Here is a 27,311-nt window from a genome sequence, read left to right on the forward strand (position 1 = left end):
AAATGTGGATTTTAAAATGAAAAAAAAAATTTAGGGTGATTTGTGATAATAGTATTTTGTCCATTTGTACTTGGCCCCTTATTTCTGCCATGTATCTTGATGTCAAGCATCACCTCCTTGAGCATTGGGCAGGTTACTGTTGCCCCAAAGTCTCAAGGTGAGAAATTTAGGTTTGCAGTCACTTCTTGCAGGAGAATAGTTGGTGGCACTTTATATCAGGGACCAAACCTTCTGAGTTGAATGTAATGAAGTTGAAACCTTTCCACGTTTTAAGTGACTCTCTGTGTCCGCCCTAGTTCTTATTAATCCTCTCAGCTGTGTGTCAACTGAAATGATGTATATTTTGGGTCCCAGGCACCATTCCCTGCTTTAACAGGAACCTCACTTCTTTCATGTCTTAAATTTTCCCCACAGGTGTTGATCTTGCACTGGCTCATTCTTTCCTGGGAGGTTTGTAGATAGTAGCTGGAGGAGCCACTGGGTGGCGCCCTGTCCCCAGAGGATTAAAAAAAAAAGACTGACTTGCCTGGTAGAGGCTTAAGCTTGTGTTGGCAGGAAAAGATGATTCATTTTTCATCAAAGGAATTAGAAAAAAATATAATGACAGGATGATGTCAGAGGAGCAGGTGGAGACAGGAACCTTGATTGAAGAGCTGGAGGGAGGTGTTGAATAGTATGGTTGTCTGGGCAGTCAGAATGATTGACTGGCATAGATTACAAGAAACGTCACCCATTTTTTGGTTCCTTTCTCATGAGTTCTGGTGTGGGCAGTGCTGTTCATGTGCCTTCAGAAAATGTGGTCAAGTCTGTGCCTGTCTTGGGTGTACCGTGTTTGTATCTGGGTGAGATACCTCATGACATCCTGTGCCAGTCATGGACTTCCTTCACATGCAATGTGCTGTGTATGGGTTCCTGCACTCCGTGTATCAGCCCTGTGGCTAGCAGAATCTGTGTCTTGGAACTGAACCTCACATGCTCATAGTGGCTCGAGGTGTGGCATTGCCCCTGATGTACTAGGTACAGGAACATGCCTAGATATCACACGGTCAAATCTCAGGGACTTTACCTTATAGCCAGAAGTACTCTGGTTCCCTCCAAGTGTTTTGGCAAGAGCTGGATCTTTGTTCCAACTTCAGTTATAAGAGTTTCTTTCTTTTTTTTTTCTTTTAAGTTAGGGCCCTCTGTGGAGGGTATGCATGATGCTGATAAGTGGGGGAACTGGGGGGAACTTACAGTCAGAAGGAAGAATAAAGTTTTGATATATTCATATTGTGAAGTGCTAAAGTTCATTAGGTACTCAAGCTCCCAATTATATTAAGATTGTAAGACAGTGCTTCTGATCACCGCTATGCCTTAGCACCTACCAGTCTCATTGTGAGGTTGGAGGCTAAATTAGTAGTTTACACAAAGGTAAAAGAGAGAGTGTTTATTGCTAGTACTCTGCCTTAGGATTCAGGTGTCTCAATTACTATCTGGGGAGAGATGGCTTAGTGATACCAATTACTACTTTTGTGCTTTATGAATCGTTTATCTGAAAGTGACATAGAGACAGGGACTTCAGATAGCATAGGATGCTGACAAGAAGCAGAACATATTACCTCTCTTTAAGATGTAGCATAAGAAGAAAAAGTCAAAAATGAAAAAAGATAGAAAACCCCAAAATTGGAAAGAGGGAGGAAAGCTTTACTTATTACTTGGCACTGTCTTCAGTTGTTGCATCCTTCTGGCTAATCATGAGTTCTGTTTTTGGGCAGTCCTACTAGGTACATTGTGGGACTGAAACCGATCTTTGGAGTAAGATAAAGACATAAATCAGGAGGGATGGAGTCAGATAACTTCTTCCTTAGAGAAGGATTCTAGACTTCCCTGGGCCCTAGTTAGCAATATGCCTCCTCCCTGCTAGCGGCACTTCTTCCTGTATCTCTTCAAAAAATAACAAATCATTAGAAGAGACTTAACCTGAAGTGCCAGAGGACCGAGGGTAAAGTGCTCCCTAGAGTGGGTTTGATTTGGGAGCCTTCTGAGGGTAATCTGTTTCAGAAGTCACCACCTGACTCACTGTCAGCTAAGTCTAAGCAGAAGCAGCAATCTTGACATGAATGTATTATTTGAACCTGCCCCATAATATATACAGGTCTTCAATGTTTTTCTCTGCTTTCAAATGTTGTCTCTTAGCTTCAAGCTCCTTCTGTTTGCTTATTTTCATCTCTGTCTTTGATGTTAGAGACTCTCATGTCTGATGTTTCTTAGTGATCTTCATATTTAAGAGCTAGCCCCTTAAAAGCTGATTGGAAGCCTAAAAAGCTGATCGATGGAACTTTTTGACTGGTGTGCTCTCTTAATGAATGTGACCAGGTAGGGGAGGTCTGTTTCCCAGTGAGGAATTGGCCAGTCTCCTGTCTGGGGCCTCTTAAGCCTGGCAACCAGAACTGTGTGGTTGCCAAGCAGGGCAGTGGGGCAGGGGGAAGAGGCTTATTGTTCATTATGTCAAATTTGACTTAAAACCCCTGTTTTCAGGGAGGTGCCTCCCTTCTGACCTCATGTGGGCCTAAAGACTTTGACCAGTCTTGTTTGCTGCCTCACCCTGCATCTCTCTTGCCCCTCCCCCAAGCCTTCAGAGGCTCCTGGTGCATCTGACCCCTGAGCTCCTCTGAGGTCCTGCAGCACAGTTTACTGTGTTTCGTATTGTCCCCCATTCCCCACAGGCATTTAGCAGAAAGATAAAGCTGAAATTTAAATTAGTGACCATTTAATCCACTTTCTAGTTCACCGAAGTTTTGTTGGTATTGTTTCTTCTTTTCTGTTGGTTTGTGCCATTTTTATTCCCTTACTGTCATTTTTCTGAGGTTTCAGAAAGGAATGGGGATACATGTTAAGTCTGCCACCTGTAACCCAAAGTTGGCAGAAGTGAATCTTCTCAACTCGCCCCACCTCCGACCCCTCAAATACACAAACCCCCGTGCTTTAGCTTCACTTGTGCTTTCTTCTTCCCATTTTCTTGCTCATGCCATCCTCCTCTTGGAATGTCTACTCTTCTCACATCAGACTGTTGATCAACATCCTACACTTCCTTACAGATCCAGCTTATATGCTTCATTCATGGAAGCCTTTTTTTTCCTTTAAAATGACCGTTCCATTGACTTGAGTTTCTAAAGTTTCATTCATTGAATTCTTGTGGTCTTGCCACCCTCATGGCCCAGCATATAGTGCCTTCTGCTGTAATTATTTATACACATACCACTTTCTTGGTTAAATTGTAAGCTCTTAAAGGATAGTAGAAGACTGGCTTTGTAAATTTTTTTGTTACCAATAACAATTAACATAGAACCCAGGCAACTAAATATGTTACAGAACCACAGAATTTTAGAGCTGGTAAAGAATTGAGAGATATAGAATGCCAACTCATTTTATTAATGAGTAGACATCCTGTGTGATTAAATGATCTCACAGTCATATGATAAGCTAGGGACAGAACTGGACCTACAACCTTCTCTAGTTCTCAAACTGATAAATGTGATAAAATCTGATATGTGCTCAGTTAAATATTTGGTTAATCCAAGTTTAAACAAAGGCACTTTCTGTTTCATTCTTGTTGAAAATGTGCATATCGTTTTGGTCTTGGTAATTAGGTGATTTTGTCAATGGTAATATCATAGGTAATTTATTTAAAAAAAAATCAGTGTCTTGACTGTTCTGGGTTTTGTAAAAAACTGAGCTGGATAACAGTTTTCTTCCAAGGCATCAGGGACCCACCATGGGTTATAGATGAGGAAAATGTAGGCAACTGTACTCAGAATGCCCTGATTTAAAGAAAATTTTTAGAAATCAGTGGTATTATGTGTTTGATTTTCTTTTTCATCTAAGAGAGTATAACTTTCTAGGTTGTATCCTAGTTAAAGTTTTGTTGTTTGATGATTCATCAAGGATTATTGCCCAGTGTATCTTTAAACTGTGTAAAAGATTATTTTCCATTTCCCTGGGTTATCTAGCTCTTGACAGTCATTTCTAGAATGTTTGATATAGTTCCAGAGATGTAGGTCTGAGGGGTTAGATGCTGCAGGAACATCTCTTGGGAGAAAGTGGGTTTGTTGAATTTCAAGTGTAGCTGTCACTAATGAAAACCAGATGCCACCCTACTATGGGTACTTGAGGGTGGATGGGCAAGTACTTGAGAGGCTGTCCCCTTCCTCCGAGGTTTGGTTTTCATTAGGGTTTTGCTTCACAATATGAGGCTGGGTGATGGCAGATGGTCATCCTGGAGCTGGTTTGCAGTCTCCACTGGGTTGTGCTCTTGATAGACTAGTAGTCTGTGGTGGAATGAGCCATAACCAGCCTACAGGCTGGGTTGGGCACTGCCTCATGCCCATCACTTTTGGCTCTATCTAAAATAGAAATTGTTGTGCCCAGATTTTAGAGAGTAAGGATTTATGTTTTCATTGGTGTTTCTGCCTTTCTCTGTTTCTGCATTGCCACCTGGCTGCCATTTGAGGGAATTAATTCACTATAGCTCTGAGTCCCTGCAGGGGCCTGAGAGGAATTTATCCCTGTTTCCAGAATGGGGCGTGTGTTCTCTTCCCTAAAACTGTTACCTACATTTCCTTTTATGACTTGTTAAGTCAGAGGCAGCTGGGGAGGTTGCATTGGGGAAGCATTACTCACCACGCACACGTAGTGGCTCTGACTGCTGGCGGGGAGTTTAGGCTGCGCTGAGAGTGAGTCAGCTTGGGGAATGGAAAAATTGCCGGGTAGTGGGGGGTAGGGGTTGTGTGCCAGGGACTGCTCCTTCTCTGCCCACTCTTTTCTCCACAAGGGCTCGCCACGAAGTTGTGAACACTGGGGATCTTGTAGTTGTGGTAGGCAGTAAGCCGGTCAACTTTGCAGTGATGTGTCCTGTGAAAGGAGTGAGCTGACTGGGCCTACCATTGTTGTCTTCTATGTTACGGGTACATATGAGTTCTGAGGCAAGCTGGAGTTGTATAATGAAAGTTTTATGTGTGAGAATTTCATCAGAATAAATGCAACCACAGAATCTCTTTGTCTTGGCTACAAAACTCAGTATTCTGTATGTGTCTTTGTCCAGTAGGGGTCACTGGGGGCTTAAGCTCTAAATGAAATGAACTGTCACTAATCTTACAATATACCAATCCGATTCCTTGTCTTTATGATGGCATCCGTGTACACTGAGTACTGATTTTTTATATCAGAAACAAAAGGTGTGAATGTGCATTAAGAACTTTGTAGATTTATTGAGAATTTGAAGAACAGATTATTCTAAATGCCAGGTGAAGCAAGAAACCAAGGGTGAAATGGAATATGTGTTAAAGAGGAAGATTTGAAGTGCGATTTAAAAAAAAAATGGAGGGAGACAAGGGAATGGAACTGTTTATTAAGCATCTGATGTATACCTGCCAAGTTTAAATCATTGCTTATACTCTTGACAGCAGCCTTGAGAAACAGGTATTTTTTTATACATATCGTACACGTTAGAAACCTGAAGTTCAGAAATATTAAGTGTTTTCCTTAGGGTCACATGATTATGAAGTGATAATACTAGGGGATCCTCTTAGGCATGTTTCATGTGACTTTGGTCCTTGGACTGTAGTAAGGAGTCATGAGAGCAGAAGGTTTTATTGGAAGGTAAGCAGAGCCTGGTGGTAGACTCTCCTGAGAAAGACTAAAATGATTCTGGTGTTGTGGACTGGGGTTCAGAGCAGGTGCCAAGGGTCCGCAGGGGTAAAGAAGCTGACAGGTCCTTATCTTCAGGTTGTAGGTTCTTCTTCTTTTCCATTTAGGATTATTGCCAGGTTCTAGAAGAATATCTTGCAGATATCTAAAATTAGCTGTTTATGTGGAAAGCTTGGTTTCCATGGATAAATAGATTTGAACCCTGGCAATCTGGCTTCAGATTAAGTTTGTAATTACCATGCTCCTGTAATGCTCATGGCATCTAGGTTTTTGAGTGAGAAATTTGGGAGATTTTTTTCTAACTTTATTGTATTCAGTGACACAAGTATTGAGAATATTCTTTGCAGACATTCTCGTCCTTTGCAAGTTTATTGTTGTCTCAGTCCCACTTTGCTAAATGCTATAGGGTCTCCTGATTCGTTTCTGTGAAGCCTACATCCTCTGCCTCTCTGTAGATGTCACTGGGCTCTTGGGAGGAGACACATGATAAGAACTCAGGACCAGGCTTTAATGCATGAAGCCTGCCATTCCCAGAAGGCCAATTTCCCAATCCTGTCAGTCATGTGTAGTCTTCCCACCAAATTTTTAATCTCAAGTGTATTTGTTGTTTTTTTAAAAAGTGTTCTCTCTTTTTAAGCATTATTTTTTGGATTTCAATCCTTTAGTCATGTTGGGTCTTAATTTTTTAGTCTGTATCTGATGAAGTTATGATGCTGTGGGTGTCAGTTATTCTGAGACCAAGTGTATCCGTGGCAGTCTGAACGAAGCATGCAGCTCCCCTTTTCACAGGTTTATTACTTTCATCTCAGTCCCAAACAGCGGAGTGATCTGAGCGGTTGCCTTGTTTTGAGATTTCTTGTGGGTAATGGTGTGGGTGACCGTCCTAAATTCTGGTGAGTGAAGTAATCTTAAACAGAGGCAGATCTAAAATCTTAATGAAACTCAGAGTCTTGCTTCTACAAGGCTTCTTTGATGACTTAGGACCCTGCCCATTGGCTGTTAGCAAGGGATATCCTGGAGGGAGCTAAATATGACTTGAAATGGCCCAGTTTTTGTATAATAAATGATCTCTGAAAAGAAACTAGTCACTCCCTCTCGCCAGCCTCTAACCACTTCCTGTAAATGACAGCACACAGATCCAGCCTAGCTTTGCTAAGTGAAAAATATTTTATTTTCACAAAGGCAGTTCCCCACCCCTTCTCTCTCCCTTTAGACCAACACACATACATATACATAGAGGCTGGACACAAACTTTTTACCTGTCATATGTAGAGAAATTGTCTACCCAAGGTACATCATGCCATCTTATAAAGATCTTTCAAAGAGTAAATTACTTTAGATACCTTTCATTGTCTTTTCTACTTATAATGGTATGTTCAGAATATACCTTGATACCTGAGTGCTTTGCATTTTTTTCCTTTAAATTTCCTGGGTATTTTTGAATCGCACAATCATGACATATGATTTTCTAATGAAGATAGTTTTACGGTGGCTTCTTATAGCAGAACTGGGCAAAGAAAAAGGCTTTCACTTTGGGAAGTGAGAATATGCTGAAGATACTTATGAGTTCATCAAAAGATAGTTGTACAATGGTGAAGCAGACAGGATCAGCACTGTAATGCTTGTGTTGAAGGTGAGATTCTTTCCAGTGTTGGGTGGAGCTATGTACAGACTAAGTCTTGCAAAGAGGAAGTATTTCAAACATATAAATATCTAAATTGTTTAACTTGAAGTTAATGTACTTATTTGCCAGAATATTTTAGCAAAGGGAGGCAGCATTGTCAAATATATTGATTTTGAAATCAGGTAGAAGTTCAGGTGTCAGTTTCTCCTCTTAACTTTGTGACTTTGGGCAAAATAATTAGAATTTTCTGAGCCTCTGGTTATTGACTTAGAAAATGGGGATATTTTAGGGGATATTATAAGGATTAAGTGAAGTAACATGTGAAGATACTTTCTAGACTGCTCAGTAAAACATTAGCATATTATACTACTAGTTCATCTTCTTTGACCATCACTGTTCAGGAGCTTCTCCACCATAAAGAATGTGTCATAACCATCTTTGGGTCAACTGTGTCTAACATAATGCTCCCTATTTTTAAATTGAATGAATGAATGAATTGCGCTGTTTCACAAGAGAGCCTGTGCCAGAGGGAGCTCTGGCTTAGTCTCCACTGTATTGCACTGTCGGTTTTCCCTCTGTAGGGCTTATTCCCTTCAGCAAGCACTATTACATTTCACACATCAAGAAAAATTCTCTTTTAACCTTATATTCGTCTTTTTGCTCTCTTCTACAGTATAATTCCTTAAAGAGTTGTTTTTAACTTGTCACTGATTTTTCACCTTCCGTTCTCTTTTTAAAAATATATTTAATTCACAAAATTTAAAAATTGAGGTATAATTGACACATAACATGTTAATTTCAGGTGTACATGATTCACTGTTGATCACATTAAGAAATGATTCCTACAGTAAGTCTAGTTAACATCCATCACCATACATAGTTAGAAAAATTTATTTTCTTGTGGTTAAGCACTTTTAAGACCTACTCTATTAGCAACTTTCACCCATGCAATCTCCTATTATTAACTATAGTCATTGTGCTGTACATTACATCCCCATGAATTCCATTCTCTCTGGAGTCACTCCAGTCAGGCCTTTTCTCTGCCATGCCATCAAAACTGTCCTTGTTAAAAGTCACCAGCTACTTTTGCATTGCTAAATTCAGTGATTGATTATCAATCCTTATCATGACACATTAACAGCTTTGACAGGGTTAATTACTTCTTAATACACTTCCTTCATCTGGCTTCTTGGGCAGCAGGCTCCTTTGGTTCTCCTCTTAATCTACTGGCTTCTCTTTTTTAAGTCTCGTTTGGTGGTTCTTCCTCTTCCCTATCTAGTGTTGGAGGGTTTCCAGAGCTTAGTCCTTGAACTTGATCTCTTCTCTCTGTGTTTACTCCCTAAGGGATCTCACCCAGTTTCCTGGCATTAAAACTCCATCCCGTGCCTCTCCTGGAACTTAGGTTCATATATTCAAGTGTACACTCAAGAGTTCCGCTAGAATGTCTTCTAGGCATTTCAAACCGTATGTATTTAACCTACCCACCCTTCAAAAAGCCAAACAATCACAACCACCAGTGAACTCCCAACCCTCTGCTTCTCTGGCATCCCTTCCCATATTAGGAAGTGGCAGTTCCGTCCTCTCAGTTCTCAAGTCAAAAACCTTGGAGCTGTTCCTAACTGTGTTTCCCTCCTCTCCCTACATCCAGTCTGTCAGCAAATCCCAATGACTCTTTCTTCATAATTTACCTAGAATATGGCCACATCTCACCATCTCTACCACCACACCCTAGTCACAGCTATCATCAGTTCTCAGCTACCAGTTTTCACTTGGATTATTGTCATGGCATTATAACTAGTTTCCTGCTCCTGCTCTTGCCTCTCAATAATCTGTTTTCAAAATAGCAGCAAGTGTGATCCCTCTAAATCTGAAGGTAAGTCATGTCACTCTCTCACACAAAGCCCTCCAAAGGTTTTCCATATTTCACTTAGCATAAAAGCCAAGTTCTTTACAAATGGCCTATGCAGCCATGTACACCCATCTCTGGCTTCATCTTCTGACACTTACCTCTTCTTTCAGCTGCAACCATTTTAGTTTCCTCCAAATTCCCTGAATGTACCAAACCTACTTCTACTCAGGGATTTTGTACTTGCTCTTTTCCTAGTTTAGCTCATCCTTTCTCTAGGCAGCCATATGACTTGTTTGCCTGTATTTAGGTCTGTGTTCACATGTCACCTTATTATAGAAGCCCTCCCTGATCATCCTATACATAAAACTGTAAACTTCCCCCCCACTGGCACTCCCTTCTCCTCTTCATCTCCTTGAGTATTCTCCATGGCATTTGTGTGACAAACAATATATTTGCTTGTTAAGTTTATTTTCTGTCTTCTCCTACTAGTTATATTTGTCCCATGAGAGTAAGGGTCTGTGTTCTGTTCACTGCTATGTCCCAAGAACCCAGAACAGGGTCTGGCACATAGTACACAGCAAATATTTGATGAATGAAACGAAGTTAGCACACAATTGTAGATGATCTTGACACCAGATTAAAATGTTCGTATTGTACTAGTTCCCCTCTCAAGAGCCCTTTATTATCTGTTTAGTAGATTGTTCAAACCCCAAACACTTCCTTTTATTATTTTTTAAAGGTAACTTTGCAGATATTAAAGACATTTACATTTTCTAAAGCTTATTTGTGAGAATACAGCATATTTATATACTGTAGTGTAAAAGGTACCATGGGAATAAGTAAACAGCTATGATGGTAGAAAGATAAGGCTTTGAGTTAAGGGTGCTGGGCATTGCAGAGGATGTTAGATGTACTCTTGGCTGTTGGGTTTTCTGTGTAACCCTTCACAGAAGGGTTGTGTCCACACTTCATCTTGTAAAATATCTCTTCAGAGAGGAGAGGGGCAGTGGTACTGGAGACCTTTACATATTCAACTTAGGTTGTGCAGACTTCTTTCTAGACTTTAAACGTGCCTGTTAGGTTTATTGAAGTTTAATTTATATACAGTAAAACTCACCTTTTTGGGTGCACAATTCAGTGAGTTTTGACAAATGTATACATACAGTCATGGGACCATGACCATAATCAGCATATGGAACCATTCCCTTACTCCTAAAGTTCCTTTGTGTTCCTCTCTAGTCAGTTCTTTTCACCCACCCCGCAGGCAACCACTCATCTGATTTCCATCCCTATAGTTTTGCTTTTCTGGAATGTCATATAAATGGCATTGCACAGCATGTAGCATTTTGTGTTCATGTAGCATAATGTTTTTGAGATTCATCCATGCTGTGGTATGTGTCAGTAGCTCTTTTTTTTTGCTGTGTTGTAGTCTGTTGTATAAATGCACCACAATTTGTTAATTAGTTCACCAGTTGATGGACTTTGGGTTGTTTCCAATTATTTTGAATAAAACTCCTGTAAACATTTACCTACAGGTCTTTGTGTGGACATTCATTTTTCTCGAGTAAAAACCTAGGAGTGATATTGCTTGGTCATCTGGTATATTTATGCTTAACTTTATAAGAAACTGACAAACTAGAGTGGTTGTGCCTGTTCACACCCCCTCCAGCAGTGTATGAGAGTCCCAGTTGGTTCACATCCCTGACAAGCCTTGATATTATCAATCTTCTTAGTATTCTAGCAGGTGTGTAGTGGTAGAGTGTTTTAGTTGCTGCTCCAACATCCATACCAAGTTTTCATTTGTAAGCACACTTTAGTTTTGTGGAAGGCATGGTTTTCTGCTGTCACTGAGTGTCCTGACATCCCTGTGGGCAGCTAGAAGGAATTGGGATTTCTCAACTCAGCACACTCCTGGAGCAGCTTACCTCTCCTTGCTCACCCTCACCGTGCCTTGATAGCAGGTCTGTTTCATGGTGCTTGATCTGCATACGATCCTCCCTGCAGTGATGTTCAAGTCCCTTGCCTCCTCCTCCTGGGCTGTGGGTGTGGAAGGGCTGCCCTTTAGCTGTGTCAGGCTACTTGTGGATGCTTTTACAACCTAGTGTGCTGTAACCTCCTCCCTGAAAGCCATTCCCTAGTGCTTCTGTGACATTTTTCTTTTGGTTTCATCCTGAAGTCTGGAGCTCCAACCCGGCTGGGAATGGAAAGTTAAAAAGAGTGTGACGTCCTCTTGACACCCTCCCTTCTTGTAGAAGGGTCTGAGGTTTGTTTGTTTAAGCTGAACAGAGGATGCCAAAGATAGTCTGAGTCAGCTCAGCACTAGCTTAGGCGCTCTTTTTCACTCTCCTGGTTCCTCCTTCTCTTTCCCCTCCCTCTCTGGCCAGTTGTTTCCTGGGCTTTGTCTGAGATACACTGTACAGTTTTAGTGCTAGTCTACTACCGCCTGCTGAAAACCAGTCAGAGGCGAGATGGAGAAGCCGCCAGGAAGTTTCTGACAACAGTGAGCTGTGGGCCTCTGTCCCTGCTGATAGTTAGTACAGGACAGCAGTAACCTCAGGAGAAAGGCATTCAGAGGCCTGTGCTGAGCTGTGGGCTTGTGGCTAATTCTGGGGAGGAGAAAGGACGGGCCTGGAAATGCCTCTCCTAGATTCATCTTATTTACCATCAGCCATCTTTATTTTGACTCACATTCTTGGAATTGCCGGTGTGCTATACTGGAAGAGATGTGCCAGAGGCAGAACAGGTAATGGGTACCCAGTTCTTCTTCATATCTATCACGGGGCTTTTAAGGGTAGGATAAATAACAGATGTCTTCCCAGTTGCTTTCCTTAAAGGGCCAGATACCCTCTCAGCTGGGGTGCTGTCAGATGTGAGCGTGTGTGTTGATCTACTCAGAAAACTGGGCTCTGCTGTTCTGAGTCTGGCTGGGGGTTGCTGGTTTGATGAGGTGATGTCTGGGCATGAAGCCGAGGGAAGTGGCAGCTGTGCTGACTTGGGTCCTTCCTGAGAGACTCAAGCCCTTCTTTTCCTTACTTTCTCAATCCGAAAGTGGATTTTAGATCCTTGTTTTTAGCCAAAAACATATGTAGCTTTATCACCCGTCTCCAGGTAGAAATGTAGGAAAACTTGTGGGATTAGAGAAGTTTCTGGGTTTGGTGTATTTTTGGGTGAGGAAAGGTCAGTGAGAGGAAAGGGTCTAGTGGTGTCCTTGTCGAGGTGCATCTTGAAACACTAGGGTGTTTTTTCTCTTTGATATGATTAAAACTGGTCGCTTCCCCTCAGGCAGCTGCACAGTTTACTCCATGTGTATCCAGCCCCGTCTGTTCAATGCAAGGAAGTTAACGGAAGTTAACTGTTCTTTTTCCCAGGGAGCTGGGCCCTGATATTTATAACAGTAGCATACCTCTCCTTCTTCCCACATTGCTATTAGTTATATCATTTTCCTTTGACTTCTAAACTCCAGTGCAGGGAACAGCCCCATGTTTAGCTGATTCTGAATATCCATAGTTGAGGATTAATAAAGTCTGACTTTTCATGGAGTACACCTTTGGACCTCAGTGTCTGTAGTACTTCCATTGTGATCTGTTGTTTACTACCTTCAAGCCAGTGTATTGTTCCTTTGTATCTTACAAATTAAGATGGAGATTTGATGACTGATTACTTAGCTTTCTATTAAAAGTTCATGCATGCTTGACAGAATTAGAATTAGATTCAGTCATTTCCCAGTGTACTTTCCAGTAAGTCCCAGAAAAGCTTTTGATTAAATATTCAGATCCCAGCATGTGTCTGTATTAGTAAAAACAGATTTTAGAAATATGTTTGCTTCTGTGGTGTGTTTAAGAACATAGCCCGGATTGGGTTTCCTGAAATGTAAGCCTGTACTTGAGCTCAGAAAGAAAGGCAGGCACTAGTTACTCCTTTCCCTGTGCATTATGGCGATGACATTTCTAAGCCACTAATTGAATAACATTTTTAATTTAAAGTTTATCTAAAACAGGATTTTCTTGGAATTTAGGAGTCATAGCCCCGTCTTTTAAGTGCTTTCTTTTTATGTTTTAGAAATAGTAATTTCATAAACAGCCATAAAATACACTGAAATAAAAGGGAAAGTACATTGTAAAAGCTTTTGATTTCAGTGAAACAACTTTGATTCTAGTATTTAATAGTTTCATTGAGAATGTGCTATGATCATTGTTTCTATAAAATTATAGAAGTGGTTTTCAATTAAAGATAAGGGATACAGAATTGGATACATCCACAGTACTTAAGAGATTCTGTACCTATTTTATTACAATTTTAAGATGTATTTTATCTATTAAAAGTGTATTTTAAAACAAGTACACTCTGTAATGTACTGTTAGTTGGACATCGCCAGAATAAAGTTTCTCCATCATCTCTGTATATATATTTTTATGCTTATAAATGTATACTTGATTAAGAAGGTGAAGATGCCTCTTCTGATCTGATCTTTTTTTTTCTAATTGGTTGTATTCCACTATTGCAGAACATAGGTCTTGTGCCTAATAAATTCTAGGCAAGGCTCAGTTGTGTGAGCTCAGGTGCTCAGTCTATAATAGTGAGTGGGTAGCACATTGGTAAGTTATGATGTAATATTGGCTTAATGTGTACTAAAAGGTGTGTTTCTTGTCCCACTTTTCCATTTATGTATGATATGATATCATATTTTTGTATGATATTTATGTATGATATTTATGTATGATAGCAATCAAAAAATACTGCCTATTTCACTAGTGTCATATTTATGTATGATAAAGAATGTATATAGTTTTTAGATACTGAAGGCATTTAACTTTGAAATGAACATTTCTGCTATTCTTTCAGGCTCTTGTAAAATCAGTTTATTTGAATAATATCCTGAGATTACCAGGAAAACTCTGAAACTGTTACTATTTGTTTCTATTTGTGTAAAACAGTTTTTGAAAAATGGTTCCCTGCAATAAAATACAACAAAGGAATAAACTGGATGCAGAGGCTGATATAACTGTAACTAATTAATCTCTGCTTTCAGTCAAAACTACCTGATTGGTTATGTCATTTAGCTTTAAAGTAAGTAACATAAATTTCAACCTATGAAATTGATTCATGCTATTAAATACTGCTTTTATGTGTTATGTATGTTGGGTTCCATATAATACTTGTTTGAAAAAATGTTCTGTTAGAATTGAAACCACTAGGTAGTTTCTGAGGTTCCTTTAAGCACTGCAGTTATAAAATGCTGTGTTCTGGTAAATCCTCACTAGGTTTCTGGAGATTTCTGATTTCTTTCACTCTTAAAGTTGATAGCATATTCTGTTTTGCTCTTAAGAGTTGGAAGGAACCTTGCATTTTAACCAGTCCAACCTGTTACTTAGTCCTACCCTTGTTAGAAGTCATTCCTTTGCTTGAAGGTCTCTGATTGTAAAACATACAACCTGTGGACTATTTATTGTGTTGGTGACTGGGGAGTTCTTTTTTAAGCTGAAAGTTACCTCTTTGCAACTATGCCCATCAGTCTAAATTCTGCCTGCAAAGATCAAGCCTACTCGCTCTTCTTGGTGTCAGGCTTGCTTACATTTGAAGGCGATCTTGGCCAGTCTAAACACTTTCCTTTCCATCAGTATATATGAATTCTAAACTCGTTATCATTCTGGTAGTCCCTCTGGACTGTTAAATTGATTGTTTTTGCTTTGAAAATTTGGAGGCCATGTGTACATGTAAAGAGGTGAAGGGGACATTCCCAACAGAAATGAGGGGAGGGAATCGTGGACTACTGTTCCTTCACTTTCTTTAGCCATTCTTTTCTAGGTGTTGTTAGTCCATTGGTGAGCTCTGGTTATATAAGTACATGGCTTTTACAACCATGTTCTCAAGTTACCATCTCTTCAGCAGATGTAAACAAGATGCAGGAAGACAGTTTGTACTGAAGCCATGGAATACCTATAAGATAGAACTCAGTACTCAAGTTTTCAGTATACTCTGTCTACACTTGCATTCATATATATTGTCTCATTATTCCCCAAACTTCCTACTATTTTAGTTTGCATCTTCATTTTTTTTTCTCTAGGGCTGTTGAAATAATCCATTTCCCCCACAACTCCCTGCCTTAACCTGTCTTCTGAATGTAGCCAGAGTGATCTTCCTAAATACAGAGTTGTGTCACTTTACTGATTAAAATCCATTGATCCTTCTCTGCTTTTAAAAGAAAGTTCAAACTCTTCGGCATGACATAAAAGGATTTTTTTGATTGCTGTCTGCCTATTTCACTAGTGTCATTTCCTGTCTTGGCCTTACAAGCACCCAGTACTCAAGCATCATTTAAAAACATGTAGATCTCTAGACAAGTAGTGATTCTATAGCATCTTATTATGCTGATGGACAGTGACTGTAATGGGGCATGTGGGGGGACTTGATAATAGGGGGAGTGTAGTAACCATAATGTTATTCATGTAATTGTACATTAATGATAGCAAAAAAAAACATGTAGATCTCTATCTGAAATGTCTGTACCCTCTTCCAACTGGACTACTTGATGCTTATCCTTCAAGGTGAGTGAGTGATTGCCCCCTCTGGAGGGCCTTCCTTGACTGAAATAAGAGTTCCTCTTTTGTGCTCTAGTAGGATTGTTGGTGCTTCTTAATTCAAACCTGTATTGTCATCTGATTTAGTCTGTCTCTCTCTCCCCACTAACTAGATTTTATTAGACTATGAAATCTTTAGGAACAGGGACTCTTACTAGTTTAAGTTTCTCAAGTGTCTGAGACAAAATAGCTGTCAGTAAATGTTACCTGAGTAAATAAATAAAATAATTAAGATAGCATTAGATATAAGCTATATCAAGAACCATGTCCTGTTCATTGTGTATTTACAGGGCTTGGCTTAGCTTGGTGTGTGGTCTAGGGTGGGTACGCTCAGCATAGGTTAATTGAATGACATAGAGTTAACCTGTGTTTATTCTGATAGTGTAAACAGGGAAAAAGCTTTATAGTTACTTAAGAAGGACATTCAAATTTTTTGTGTTTGCAAAACAACAGATTTTTCCCTCACTAGGGTCTTGTATTCTCTATCTGTAAAATGAAGGGGATAGACAATCACCCTCTTAAGGTTCTTTCCATCTCCAACATTTCATGAGGAAGACCATCTGAAGTACAACCTAAGATTGCATCACTTCTTTTTTTTTTAACCAGTGGCTCCATCACACTTGAGTCATATTAAACTTAAGATCAGTTATAAAATGGCCAAACCTTGTACATGAACTGTTGTCTCCCTTGCAGATCCTGCTCTGCCTCTGGTTTTCTTGAACTTCAGCAGAAGATTAAGATATATCCCTGTTAATTGTGTCCTGTGAGTTTTGATGTCGCTTTTTGAGATTGCTTTGAACTTTGATTCCTTCATTTATGATATTAGCTATTCATCCTCCATTTGTATTATCTAAAAATTTGTTAAGCATTTAACAGGAGCTCAAATAAATAAGTGGTCATATTCTCATACAGCTTTACTGCATAACCAAAGCTGTAGGTATTTTAATCAAGATGGAGTCTTTGTCTTTTTCCTTAGCTATTTTTTTTCTAGTTCTGTGCAGTGTGGTAGAAAGATCTCTGAACTTGGGAGTCAGAATATCTGGGTTCTAAGTCCTGGCTGCTCCACTTACTACCATGTGATGTTAGCTCGGTCACTTAATTCCTGTGACCTTAGGTTTCTGATCTGTATGAGAAGAAACAGGACTAAGATCTCTAATTTTCTGTGATTCTGGCAGTGTGATCATTTGGCCCACACTTGGGTGTAGTATGGAATTGTGGTTGGTAGTTGGTTGAGAGTCTGGTGTCAGACTGCCTTTGTTTTTATCCTCACTTTGCCCCTACTGACAGTGACATTGAACTTTCTGGGCCTCTGTTTGCTCATCTATAAAATGGCATTAATAATACTGTGTGAGTTAGCTCATAGAACACATTCTGCATGTGGTAAGGACTATGTAATTGTTTACTATCATAATTATACTTCTTTTTTTTCCCCACAAAAGATAGCATTGAAGACTTAGTGCTTTCCTGTAGGCTGCTGGGACAAAATATAAGTACTTACTTTTCAGTGGGGACTTAAGAAATGTGAGAGAAGCCAGTGTGGGAGTATATAAAAAGTTAATGATATCTTATGAATCATTGTCTTAACATATTAGAAGACAAGACTTAATGTGTCTGCTTTAATACCCTTAATAGTGGGTGATTTTGGCATTTTAAGGAAATAAATATATAGCTTCAATTTTCTGTGCTCTATTACAAGAAAGCCAGTAGCTATAAATTCTCAGATACCTTGTAGCCACATGTGGAAATATTGGCTTAAATCTTTTCCCTCCACTCAGCATTTTAAAGATCTGCAGGTAGCAGCCAGATTCACCCTTTCCTACCTGTATCATTCTGGACATCTAGTGTACTATGAAATGCCTGGAAGGCAGGCAAAAGAGAAGGGGAGTGGCCTGGGTAATCACTGTACAGTCTGGTCTCTTCTGGATAATTAAGAGCTGACTGTATTAATCAAAGTCATCTCTCTGCTGTCAGTAGCAGCTTCCCTTTTGAGGCTCAGGACCTCCTAGAATGCTGAGGGAAAGAAAGGTCCATCTCCTGGCAGCTAGACTGACCTTGTCCCCAAGACTCTCCTCTGCTTTCATCAGTCTGCTGCCCTTTTAGGGGAAGAGGTTCTGCTTGGATACCAGGAGAGTGAGGAGGAGGCACCTTCCTCAAACCTTACCCAGTAATGATTATTTTGATCTCTGGAAACTGCAAAATTATTTAGTATTTCTGGGAGTTGCCCCAGATACTCATTTGGCATATGCCCTAAATCTCCAGTTGGCCATAGTCAAGTGTTTTTCTTTCTTTCTTTTTTTTAAGTGTTTTTATTTCTTAACCTTCCCCCAAATATTCTACCTCCCCCACCCCAGTTTAGTTATTCTGGTTTAGGCCCCTCTCAGAAAGAAAAGGTTACAACAGGAGGCAAAGCTTTGGAGCTGGGTAAATAGATGTGTATCCAAGTGAAGTTACTTAACCTTTTTAAAGTATTTTCATCTGTAAAATGGAAAGGATAATACCTTTCTTCGAGAATTGTTGTTGGAATTAAATGAAATGATATTTAAATTTCTTATCACATTACTTGTGAACTAACAGTCACAGTAGCTGCTCAATTAATTTGAGCTTAGGTTATCGAGTGTCTTCTAAAATATGTTGGAGATTGGGATAGGAAGACAAAAGACAGTCCCTGCACACAAGGAATTTAAATCTGATAAAGGGAAAGGTTAATAAGCATATATCAGGAAATACTTATTTATTTTCCTTCTCCGCTCCCTATTTCTTATGCATTTCTTTTCCTAGGGCAAGGTAAATTCTAGGAGGACCCTTCTTCTCAAAGGCTGGCTAAGAAGAGTCTAATAAGAGGAACAAACTGAGTAGAGTCATCACAGGTTATCAGGGTGACTGGGAGCTTAGTCAAGGAGGGATAAAGTCAGCTGTGAGTTCCGTTATTAGTAAGTAGTAACAGGATTATTAGCAGTTTGTAGGTGGGAGGGAAGCCCAGTAGGGAGCAAAGGAAGCTGTCAGGGGACTGAGGCAGGTCACAGGGCTTGTTTAAAGTAAGTGGCCTACTAGGCAAGCTCTATTTACTTTTATTTCACTAACAATCCTTGGGGCAAATCTCTGGAAATTTGCTTTTCTGGGCCCTTCTCCTCCCTCCCTGCCTTCAGGAACAGGATTGGAAGTATCATTAGCCTGAAGAAATCATTCTATTTAGGGAGCTTGCGCAGAGAGCCAGTGATTAGGCCTTTATCTACAGTGGGGCCTTTCTGAGAGGTTTGGGGCCAGGATCGGAGTGTCTGTACTGACATTGACAGAGGCTCAGCTTTTCTGTCCCCTGGTTGGGGCAGAATTGTGAAGAAGCAATAGATGGGCTGGGCCAACTGAATAAAAAAGCCCTTCATTGTGTTTCTTCAGCATTCCAGTGTCTGGTACAATTAGTCAAGACTCAGAAAACAAGTTGAACAAACAAGCAAGCAGCCTTCCACCGGTGGATAAAGGGGTTTCTGGCACAGCTGAGATAAACACAGGATAGAAAACTGCAAGGACAAAGTGGGAGGGTCTAGGAAGAGGAAGGGGACTTTGGGATGGTATTCCTAGCTGGCTGAAGGAAAAGAATGGAGCAACAAGCAAAAAGTATTTTTGAAGTTGATGCTAATCTGCCTGAGAGGCTAGCTGGGTCTAGGCTACTCTGTATGATAGGTGGAGTCATTAGGAAGACCCTGTGGCTCTTCCCTTCTGGCAGCTGTAAAGGTGGGGAAATGAAGCTCCTTTTGGAATCTAAGAATCTGCCGGCCATGGACAGTGTGTGTATGGGCTTGCTCAATTCTAGTCTTTGCCATTGTGGGACCTTCTCAGTTGGTTAACACTTTGTGTGTACTTCTGCCTCAAAAGAGGAGCAGGTTGTTGGGCAATGGATGCACTGTTCCTGACTTGGCAGTAAGCCGTTTTACCTCACCAGCTCTCCTGCAACTGTCAAAGAGTCACCAGGTCACAGCTACTGCTCTGCAAATGGAGGGTAACTCAAAGACCAGCTTCTACCTGCTCAGGCTTCCCCACTTCATAACTTGGCTGGACTTTTGCATGTGAAGCTCCCACCTCTGCATGCTGCTGTTGGTCTAAAAGCAGTGAGCTGGTACTGCTTTTGAATAGGATGCTATTTGCCTGAAGACCTGGACCCAGTTTTTGGAAGTGCCCTTGGGAGGAGCTTCCTCTCTGACCTCAAGGGGAGGAGGAGGTCAGTAGGAAGTGGTGGGTGGAGCCACTTCTCTATACTTCTGCTGTCTTTCTCTACTCATCACACAGCCCTTTGGCTGTTTCTGTTCACCTCGGGGCCTTGCTTGAGCTGCAGAGGGTACACAAGCTGGAGGTTCTCTGGGACACTCTCCTTTTAGGCAAGGACAGCAGACACAGGGGCGCCATGTGGCCCAATTACCAAGATGAGAACGAGTTCAACGCCCACCTGGTGTGCCGTATGTGCTGTATGGGTTAGTATGTGAAGTTTTTTTCCCCCCCTCTCTGGGCCTGAGGATCCCAGATAGCCCTTGCTCTCATTGACTCATGGGAACTCAGGGGCTTTGAAGCCTTGCAGGTGTTACGTTTGGGCTTGTTAAAATATGCAGTGGGGTAGACTGAGGTGCCTTATTTCCTGGGGAACTTCTTAAGCTTGTAGTGACTGGCAGTTAGAGCCTAAGCTTTGGGTGTGGGACTTTTTTATAGAGACTGAATTCATGCTCATGCTTCAGCGTGTATCAGGAAACCACTTTTAAGTTACGTTGCATAGCTCTGAAAGTTCAGGGTGTATTTTTAGCAGAAGTTGGTTGGTTACGGAGTCTACTTCCGAGCAGCCTGGAGCGGCGCTGGGAGCATGGCCTAGGTTTCCTCTTTGGGGCTGATTGCTAATTCTCTCACACTTACTCCCTTCCATCAGCTATGAGGAGGGAAAGAGACCTGAAGATGGTCTGAGGACAGGCCCTAAGGAATTGGAGGCTAGGAGAGTCATGTTGACTATGACTTAGATCTCTCTTGATAAAGGAGAGGAGTTAACTTAAATAATGTTCTGTGAGCTTGAGCAAGTGGCCTAGCATTTAAGGCCCTTTCCTTGGCTTCCAAACTGTAGGGTATACAAACTAGTGCTGAAATGAGAGCATCAACTCATCAATTCGTGGTAAAGTGAAAAAGATAAGGAAAATGTAGTGTGCCTTTCATAAAGCTAAACTTAAAGGACTTTATTCTGAAATTGCCCTTCCTATTGTTTCGATGTTAAAATGACCTTTATTTTGTGAAAGAATTGTTAGATGGTAGTTTGTTTTTAGACATCCTTGCTTAGAAATATAAAAGGTTGACAACTTTATGTTAGGTTTTCTAATTTATTTCAGAACATTTTCTATTTTCTAGAAACTAAATTTGGGAACTACTGGATTGATAATCTAATATCTTTTGATTGTATATGCCAAATCTCTAAAGCAGAACAAAATTGTCACCCAGATAAGGCAGATTTTTATTGAAATTGCAATCACCTGTTGTTAGATTGAGAGGGGACCTCAGAAGAACCCTCAGGAGGGAGTTAGCAGAGCTAGGGTTCTGATCCTGTCTTCTGACTGCTAGGTCAGTACTGCCAAAATATTTAAGTGCTTTCTGAGAAGTGAACTTGTTGCGATAATAATGTTTGGAGCACAAGAAGGGGCAATTTTAGTCAGTCATTGCAATGTAGTCTAGCTTTTTATCTTTCCAGTATCACTGAGATTTCTTCCCTGAGATGTAGAGCAAAGAATCTTCTGTGTCTGAAAGTAGAGACAAAGGGGCCCTTCTTCTGTAATAAACAGAGAAATATACTGAAGTCTAGCATCTTTATTGAAAGTTTCGGGGCAAAAACATAATTTTCCCAGCTTATCCTACCCTGTTTAATCCCTTGGCGTCAGTGTAGCCTAGTAGTTTTTTTAAAAAAATGGATTTTGGCACCAACTGCATGGGGTTCCTGCTCTACCACTTAATAGCTATATGAACTGGGGAAAACTGCTTAACCTTTCTATGCCATGGTTTCCCCATTTGTAAAAAGGGGATTAAAATAGACCCAACTCAGCCATTATGAGTTTATAATATTCAAGCACTTGGCCCAATGCAAGCTCCCCAGGTAATTTTGATACGACTGGTTCACAGATTGGTATTTGGGAACCACTGACCTAGTCTAAACTCCTCACTTGGTAGATAAAACTCAGGCTCAGAGAGGGGAGATGTGTGTCCTATAAGATAAGAACCATAGACCAGAGGCCAACAAGTCCATGTTATAGACTTGATTCTACCCCTCTATGACCTTACCTAAGTTCTTAAATCTCTCTGGACTTCAATTTCTTCATCTTTAAGATGATTTTTTGAGGATTCTTAAACTTCTCTGTCTCTTTGTATCTGTGATGTATTTAATTTTTCTGAATGTGATATTCCAATTATACTCCAGAAACTATTGAGCTTTTTTGCCCTCTTCCCCTTGTTTGGCTCTCCCTCCATCTCTGTGGCTCTTTTCTTTTGCCACCATGCTTATTTCTTTACCCAACTTCTGTTCTGTACTTGCTGATTCCCAATAGTGCAAAGAATTATCATTAATAAAGTTCAGGTTTTCTAAGAAATAATGTAAAATTCTGATTTTGCATTGAAGTTTCTAGAGTTATCTCTTCCCTAAATTCCCAAGTCTGAATCCTTCCTGGGACATTCTGCATCTTCACCTTAGTGATAAGATGCCTTTCATGAAAACAAATTGCAGTTACAGTTTGCCCCTCTCTTCTTCCCTTCATTTAAGCACCACACTCTACTGTGGTGCTTAAAAGTCTATGACAGACTCGATTTGAATCTCAGTTCTACTTACTGTGTGACTTGGGCAAATTATTAAAGCCTTTCTGAGCCTCAAATTGAACTACAAAAATGAAAATAAATAATGTGTAGTTGATAAAGTTGTGAGGACTAAGTCAAATCCTAAATGAGACAGGCCTTGAACCATACCTGTCACACAGTTAACAGAATAAATGTCTAGGTCAGGTTTTCTCCCAAAGTTGACTTATATACTTCTGAGGACAGGAATCATTTATAATGCTGGTGCCATTATACATTATTGGTAAGCACATCTTAATTGCTTGATCTCTTAATTCAGCCCATTTTCTTTGAGCTTACATTAAGTGGTGCATAGACTCCTGGATCTAGATGTGGCAAGAAGAATTTAGAAATGCTGTAACTATAGAAGGGACAACCAAATGGAAATCTCTGCTCCCTGCTGAAAAGCAGTCTTTTAATTATCATTTGAGAATATATCTTAGTCGGACTTTGAAAATACCATCTTGAAGTGTCCTTGTAGATATAACCTTGGCACATGGTGGGCTTTCAGTATATATTTGCTGAATGAATGAGTATTCTTGAGTACCTGCTATTGTCCTAATTGTTGGATATTTAAGGAAATTTAAAACTTGGTTCTTGACTCCAAAGAGCTAAAGTTTGGAGTGAAAATAGGATTTCCATATAGAGATATCTAACAATAGGTTGTATATGCTCATGCCAAGTAAATTGAATAAATACAGGCATCTACAGGCATCCAGGGGTGGCTGGCTTAGCCAGAAAGGTATAAAGGGACTAGTGGGACTTCAGCTGGATCTTGTAAGGAGGCGCTGAAGTAGATAAGCCAAGAAGAGGAGGGTAGGTATTCCAGTGTGGGGGAATGTGAATCAAAGCAAGAATGTGCAAAAGTATGTTTGGAAGCAGCAGATGAGAATGGATGTAGTTGCATCATGCAGTCATGCAGGAGAGAGTATGAAGATAAAGTTGGAAGGGTAGATAGATTGTGAATTGCTTTAGGTCAGAGGCCATATCTTATCCCAATCTCCCCTGACCACCTAGGACATAGTGAATAAAAACTGAAATAGAATTTCAAAGGGTTATAGTGGTCTATGGAAACCAGGACTTGGACTTGATCTTCTGGTCTTTTGGGAGCCCCTAAGGGATTTTTAATTGAGGGGTGATAGAGGCAAAGTGGTGAATTAGGAAGATTTGCTGAAATAGGCTGTCTGACCTACTTGCCACAGCCTCAGCTATCAGCTGTTAACTTCAAATCTGTATCCTCAATTCTGACAGCTCCTCAGAACTTTAGACCTAAGGTTCCAACTGCAGGAAGGTCCTGCTAATACCTTATTAGTTTTCTTCTATTTTACCCAACCTACCCTCACCCAATCTTTGCCTCCTTCTATTTTCTTTATCTCAAGATACCACTACCTCCAGTAGGTCTGACTAGAAACATTAAAATTATCTTGAACTTTCCCTTTCCTTACCACGTAGTTAAGGGCTGTTGTTTCTGCCTCTGTGTTGTCATGTGAGTCTGCCTGTCCTCTCCACATTCCTGCTACCTTTGCCCTAATTCAAGCTCTTGATTTCTGTCTTGGTCTGTCACAGTAGACCTCTCACTGGTTCGTCTTCCCCTTAGTATCTCTCTGCTATAGCCCAGTGCCAGAATAATCTTTCCAAAACACTCTCTGTTTCAGGAAATTTCAGTGGTATCCTTTTATCTACTGATTTTAAGTACATACTGCTCACTCTCACTTTCTGGGGTGATTTGACCTTAGGTGACCTTGGCAGCTTCCTTTCTCATTACATTGCCCAATGTATGCTGTGCATAGCTATACCATACCATTCCCTAAAACACATCCTGTGTACCTAAATGTCTCCAAATCACTGCAAATGCTTTTTCTTCAGTTTGGAATTCCTTAACTCCTTTTTGGGCTGTGAAAATCCTACTTGTCATCCAAGGTTAAACACCATTAAATACCATGCCTTCCACAAACTCTTCTGCCCCTCTGCCAGAATTAACTACTCCGTGATTATTACCATGATTTTGTACAACTTGTATTTGGTATTAGATTGTAAACTTCTGCCATTAGATTGTAAACTTCATGAGATCAAGGAACTGGCCTATCCTGACTCTCGACTTCCCTTCTGTCAGCTCAGGTATCTCATAGATTTCCAGGTGCTTCCTGGTCTTCTTGAAACATTGGTGACGTTTCTGTGGCCCTTCGCTCATTTGCTTTTTTAATGACTCATAAGGCACTGGGACTGCGTTGGAGGCTATATTGGATTAGAACAGAGAACTGCATCTCAGATGAAGGCTTTCATTCTGATCCTAGGTCTACTCTCATTGCTCCTAGTAGAGTAGGACAGATAGACAAGTAAACTATGATACCTTGCAATAAGCACAAGAGGAAGATCACCTAAACTAGTGTAAGTGATGGGAAAACTACCACCTCCTCCAGGAGATGATAGTTGAATTCAATGCTGAAGAATAAGTAATCAGAGAAGGGGGAAGCTATATGCCACTCAGAGCAACAGTAAGTACAAGGGCAAGATTGCATTTGGGCAAGAATGTTCAGCAAAGCTGGAAGATAGAAATTTTTTTAAATTGAAGTGTTTTTTTCATTGATATACAATGTTAAGTTGGTTTCAAATGCACAACACAGTGGTTCAACAGTTACCCATGTTTAAATCCTCACCCCCTCTAGTGCCATTACTATCTGTGAATGTAAAAAGATGTTACAGAATCATTGATTATTTTCTCCATGCTGTCCTACCGTCCCCGTGACCTACTTACTCTGTGATTGTGAATTATTGTGCCCCTTTATTTCCCTCTTTGCCCCGCCATCCCATCCCAACCCCTCCCTTGGTAACCACTAGTCACTTTTCATTGTCTGTGAGTCTGCTGCTGTTTTCCTCCTTCTGTTTTGCTTTGTTTTTATATAACACAAATAAGTGAAATCATACAGTATTTCTCTTTCTCTTCCTGCCTTATTTCACTGAGCATAATACACTCTAGATCCGGAAGATAGAGTTTTCATGAAAAGATGAAGCGGGATGAGGGGCGGGCAGAATCACATCACAGTGGATCTTAGATCCCAAACTAGGAAGTTTGGATATGGTCGTGAATGGAGGCATTTAGCTTTGGAATCCAGTGGAGCTGGGAACAGATTTGACTTCAATGCCTACCTTATGATCTCAGACAAGTTACTTAATCTTTCTGGGCTTTATCTTTCCAGTAAAATAATTCCTATTTTCCAGGGTTGTTGAGCTTTAGAAACAACATATGTAGGTGCTTAGCGCACAAGTAGGTGCTCGATAAATGTTAACTACTAACATTACTAGGTGGATAAGGAGTCCTGAGGGATTTTAAGGTGCACAGTAATAAGATCAGATTTGTCAGAAAGACTACTGGCACATTTAGAAGGATGGTGTCTTAGTTTGGGCTGCTGTAATAAGACCACAGACTGGGTGGCTTAAACAACAATTTATTTCTCACAGTTCTGGAGGCTGGAAGTCCAGGATCAAGGCAGCTGCATATTTGGTGTCTAGTGAGGGGCCTCTTCCTGGTTCAGACATCTGGTTACTCACTGTACCCGCACATCGTAGAAGGGGAGTTATGAGAGCTGTGGGGTCCTTTTTTTTTTATGGTATCACTAATATGCAGTCACATGGGCAACAATGTCGTTACTAGATTCCTGCCATTATCAAGATCCCATACCCCATTACAGTCACTGTCCATCAGTGTAGTAAGATGCTATAGAGTCATTGCTTGTCTTCTCTGTGCTATACTGCCTTCACCGTGGGGTCCTTTTAAAAGGCATGCCTTTTATGAGGCATGACTTCATTATCTCCCAAAGGCCTCACCTCCTAATACTATTACACTGGGGGTTAGAATCTCAACATATAAGTTGGGGTGGGGGGTGCACACATTCAGTCCCTAATAGGGAACTAGCAGGGAAACCTCTTAGCAGAAGAGAGAAAGGAAGAGTACAGTTTTAGACAAGTGGAGTTCGAGATGAGAATGAAATTTCTTAGGAGGCAATCAGACATAAGAGTGGTATTTAGGATAAAGGCCTGAGCTGAAGGTATGGGTTTGGAAATGATCAGTGTAGAGGTTACAGTCGAAACCATGGGAGTAGATCAAGTCATTCTGGGAGAATGTAGAGAACAGCCCTTTTTAACTCTTTTTTGGAAAAGCTATAGATTTTTTTCCTCCCACAATATACATAACACCAAACATTTTGCAGTTTTAAATTAATAATTTAACAAGGAAATTCATTAAGGAAGCCAAACAACAACATTAACTATTACACAGGCTTTCAGAATGCTCCAAACAGCTCTGACTTTAAAACTTTTTAATTAGTTATAGATTTGGTTCCACTAGCTAAAAACCCTGACTTTCAATTTAGGAGGGAGAAGTCCAAGTACTTATTCTGAATATAATTACTCAGGGCCACATGACACTCCCCCTCTTCAAAGCCATCTGTGGACCCATGGATCTGTGGATATCTTAAGAACTCATAATACAGAATGAAAAGGAAAGAAGGCTAAGGATATGTAAACACTTAAGGAGTGAGCAGAGGAGAAGTAACCGCCAAAAAGGAAGGAGGAGAACCATGGTGGAATGCAGTCTCAGATTCAAGAGGGTTTAAAACTGAAGGAATGATCAGCGGTCTCATCTGGGTTGGCAATTAAGTGATCGCAGGGAGAGCAGCTTCACTGAATTTCTGGGGCTGGAAGGCAGGTCACATGGGGGAGTTGGTGAGGAAGTGGAGAC

At 40.5% G+C, this 27,311-nt stretch overlaps 1 protein-coding gene across 21 annotated transcripts in view; it reads left to right on the top strand.

Annotated features, from left to right (window-relative positions):
• Positions 1-27,311, top strand: part of MACF1 (microtubule actin crosslinking factor 1) — a 319,261-nt gene that overhangs the window by 77,713 nt on the left and 214,237 nt on the right. Inside the window, exon 1 of one of the 21 annotated variants that reach the window (XM_057500034.1) lies at positions 11,438-11,901. The exons of the other annotated variants lie outside the window; for them this stretch is intronic. Coding sequence (XP_057356017.1) covers positions 11,793-11,901 — 109 coding nt within the window. The 5' untranslated portion in view covers positions 11,438-11,792. Of the gene's footprint in view, positions 1-11,437; positions 11,902-27,311 lie in introns of those variants that run through there. 21 annotated transcript variants of the gene reach the window in all.

The sequence above is a fragment of the Manis pentadactyla genome, chromosome 4 (assembly GCF_030020395.1).
Source record: "Manis pentadactyla isolate mManPen7 chromosome 4, mManPen7.hap1, whole genome shotgun sequence".
In the NCBI taxonomy this organism is placed as follows: Eukaryota; Metazoa; Chordata; class Mammalia; order Pholidota; family Manidae; genus Manis; species Manis pentadactyla.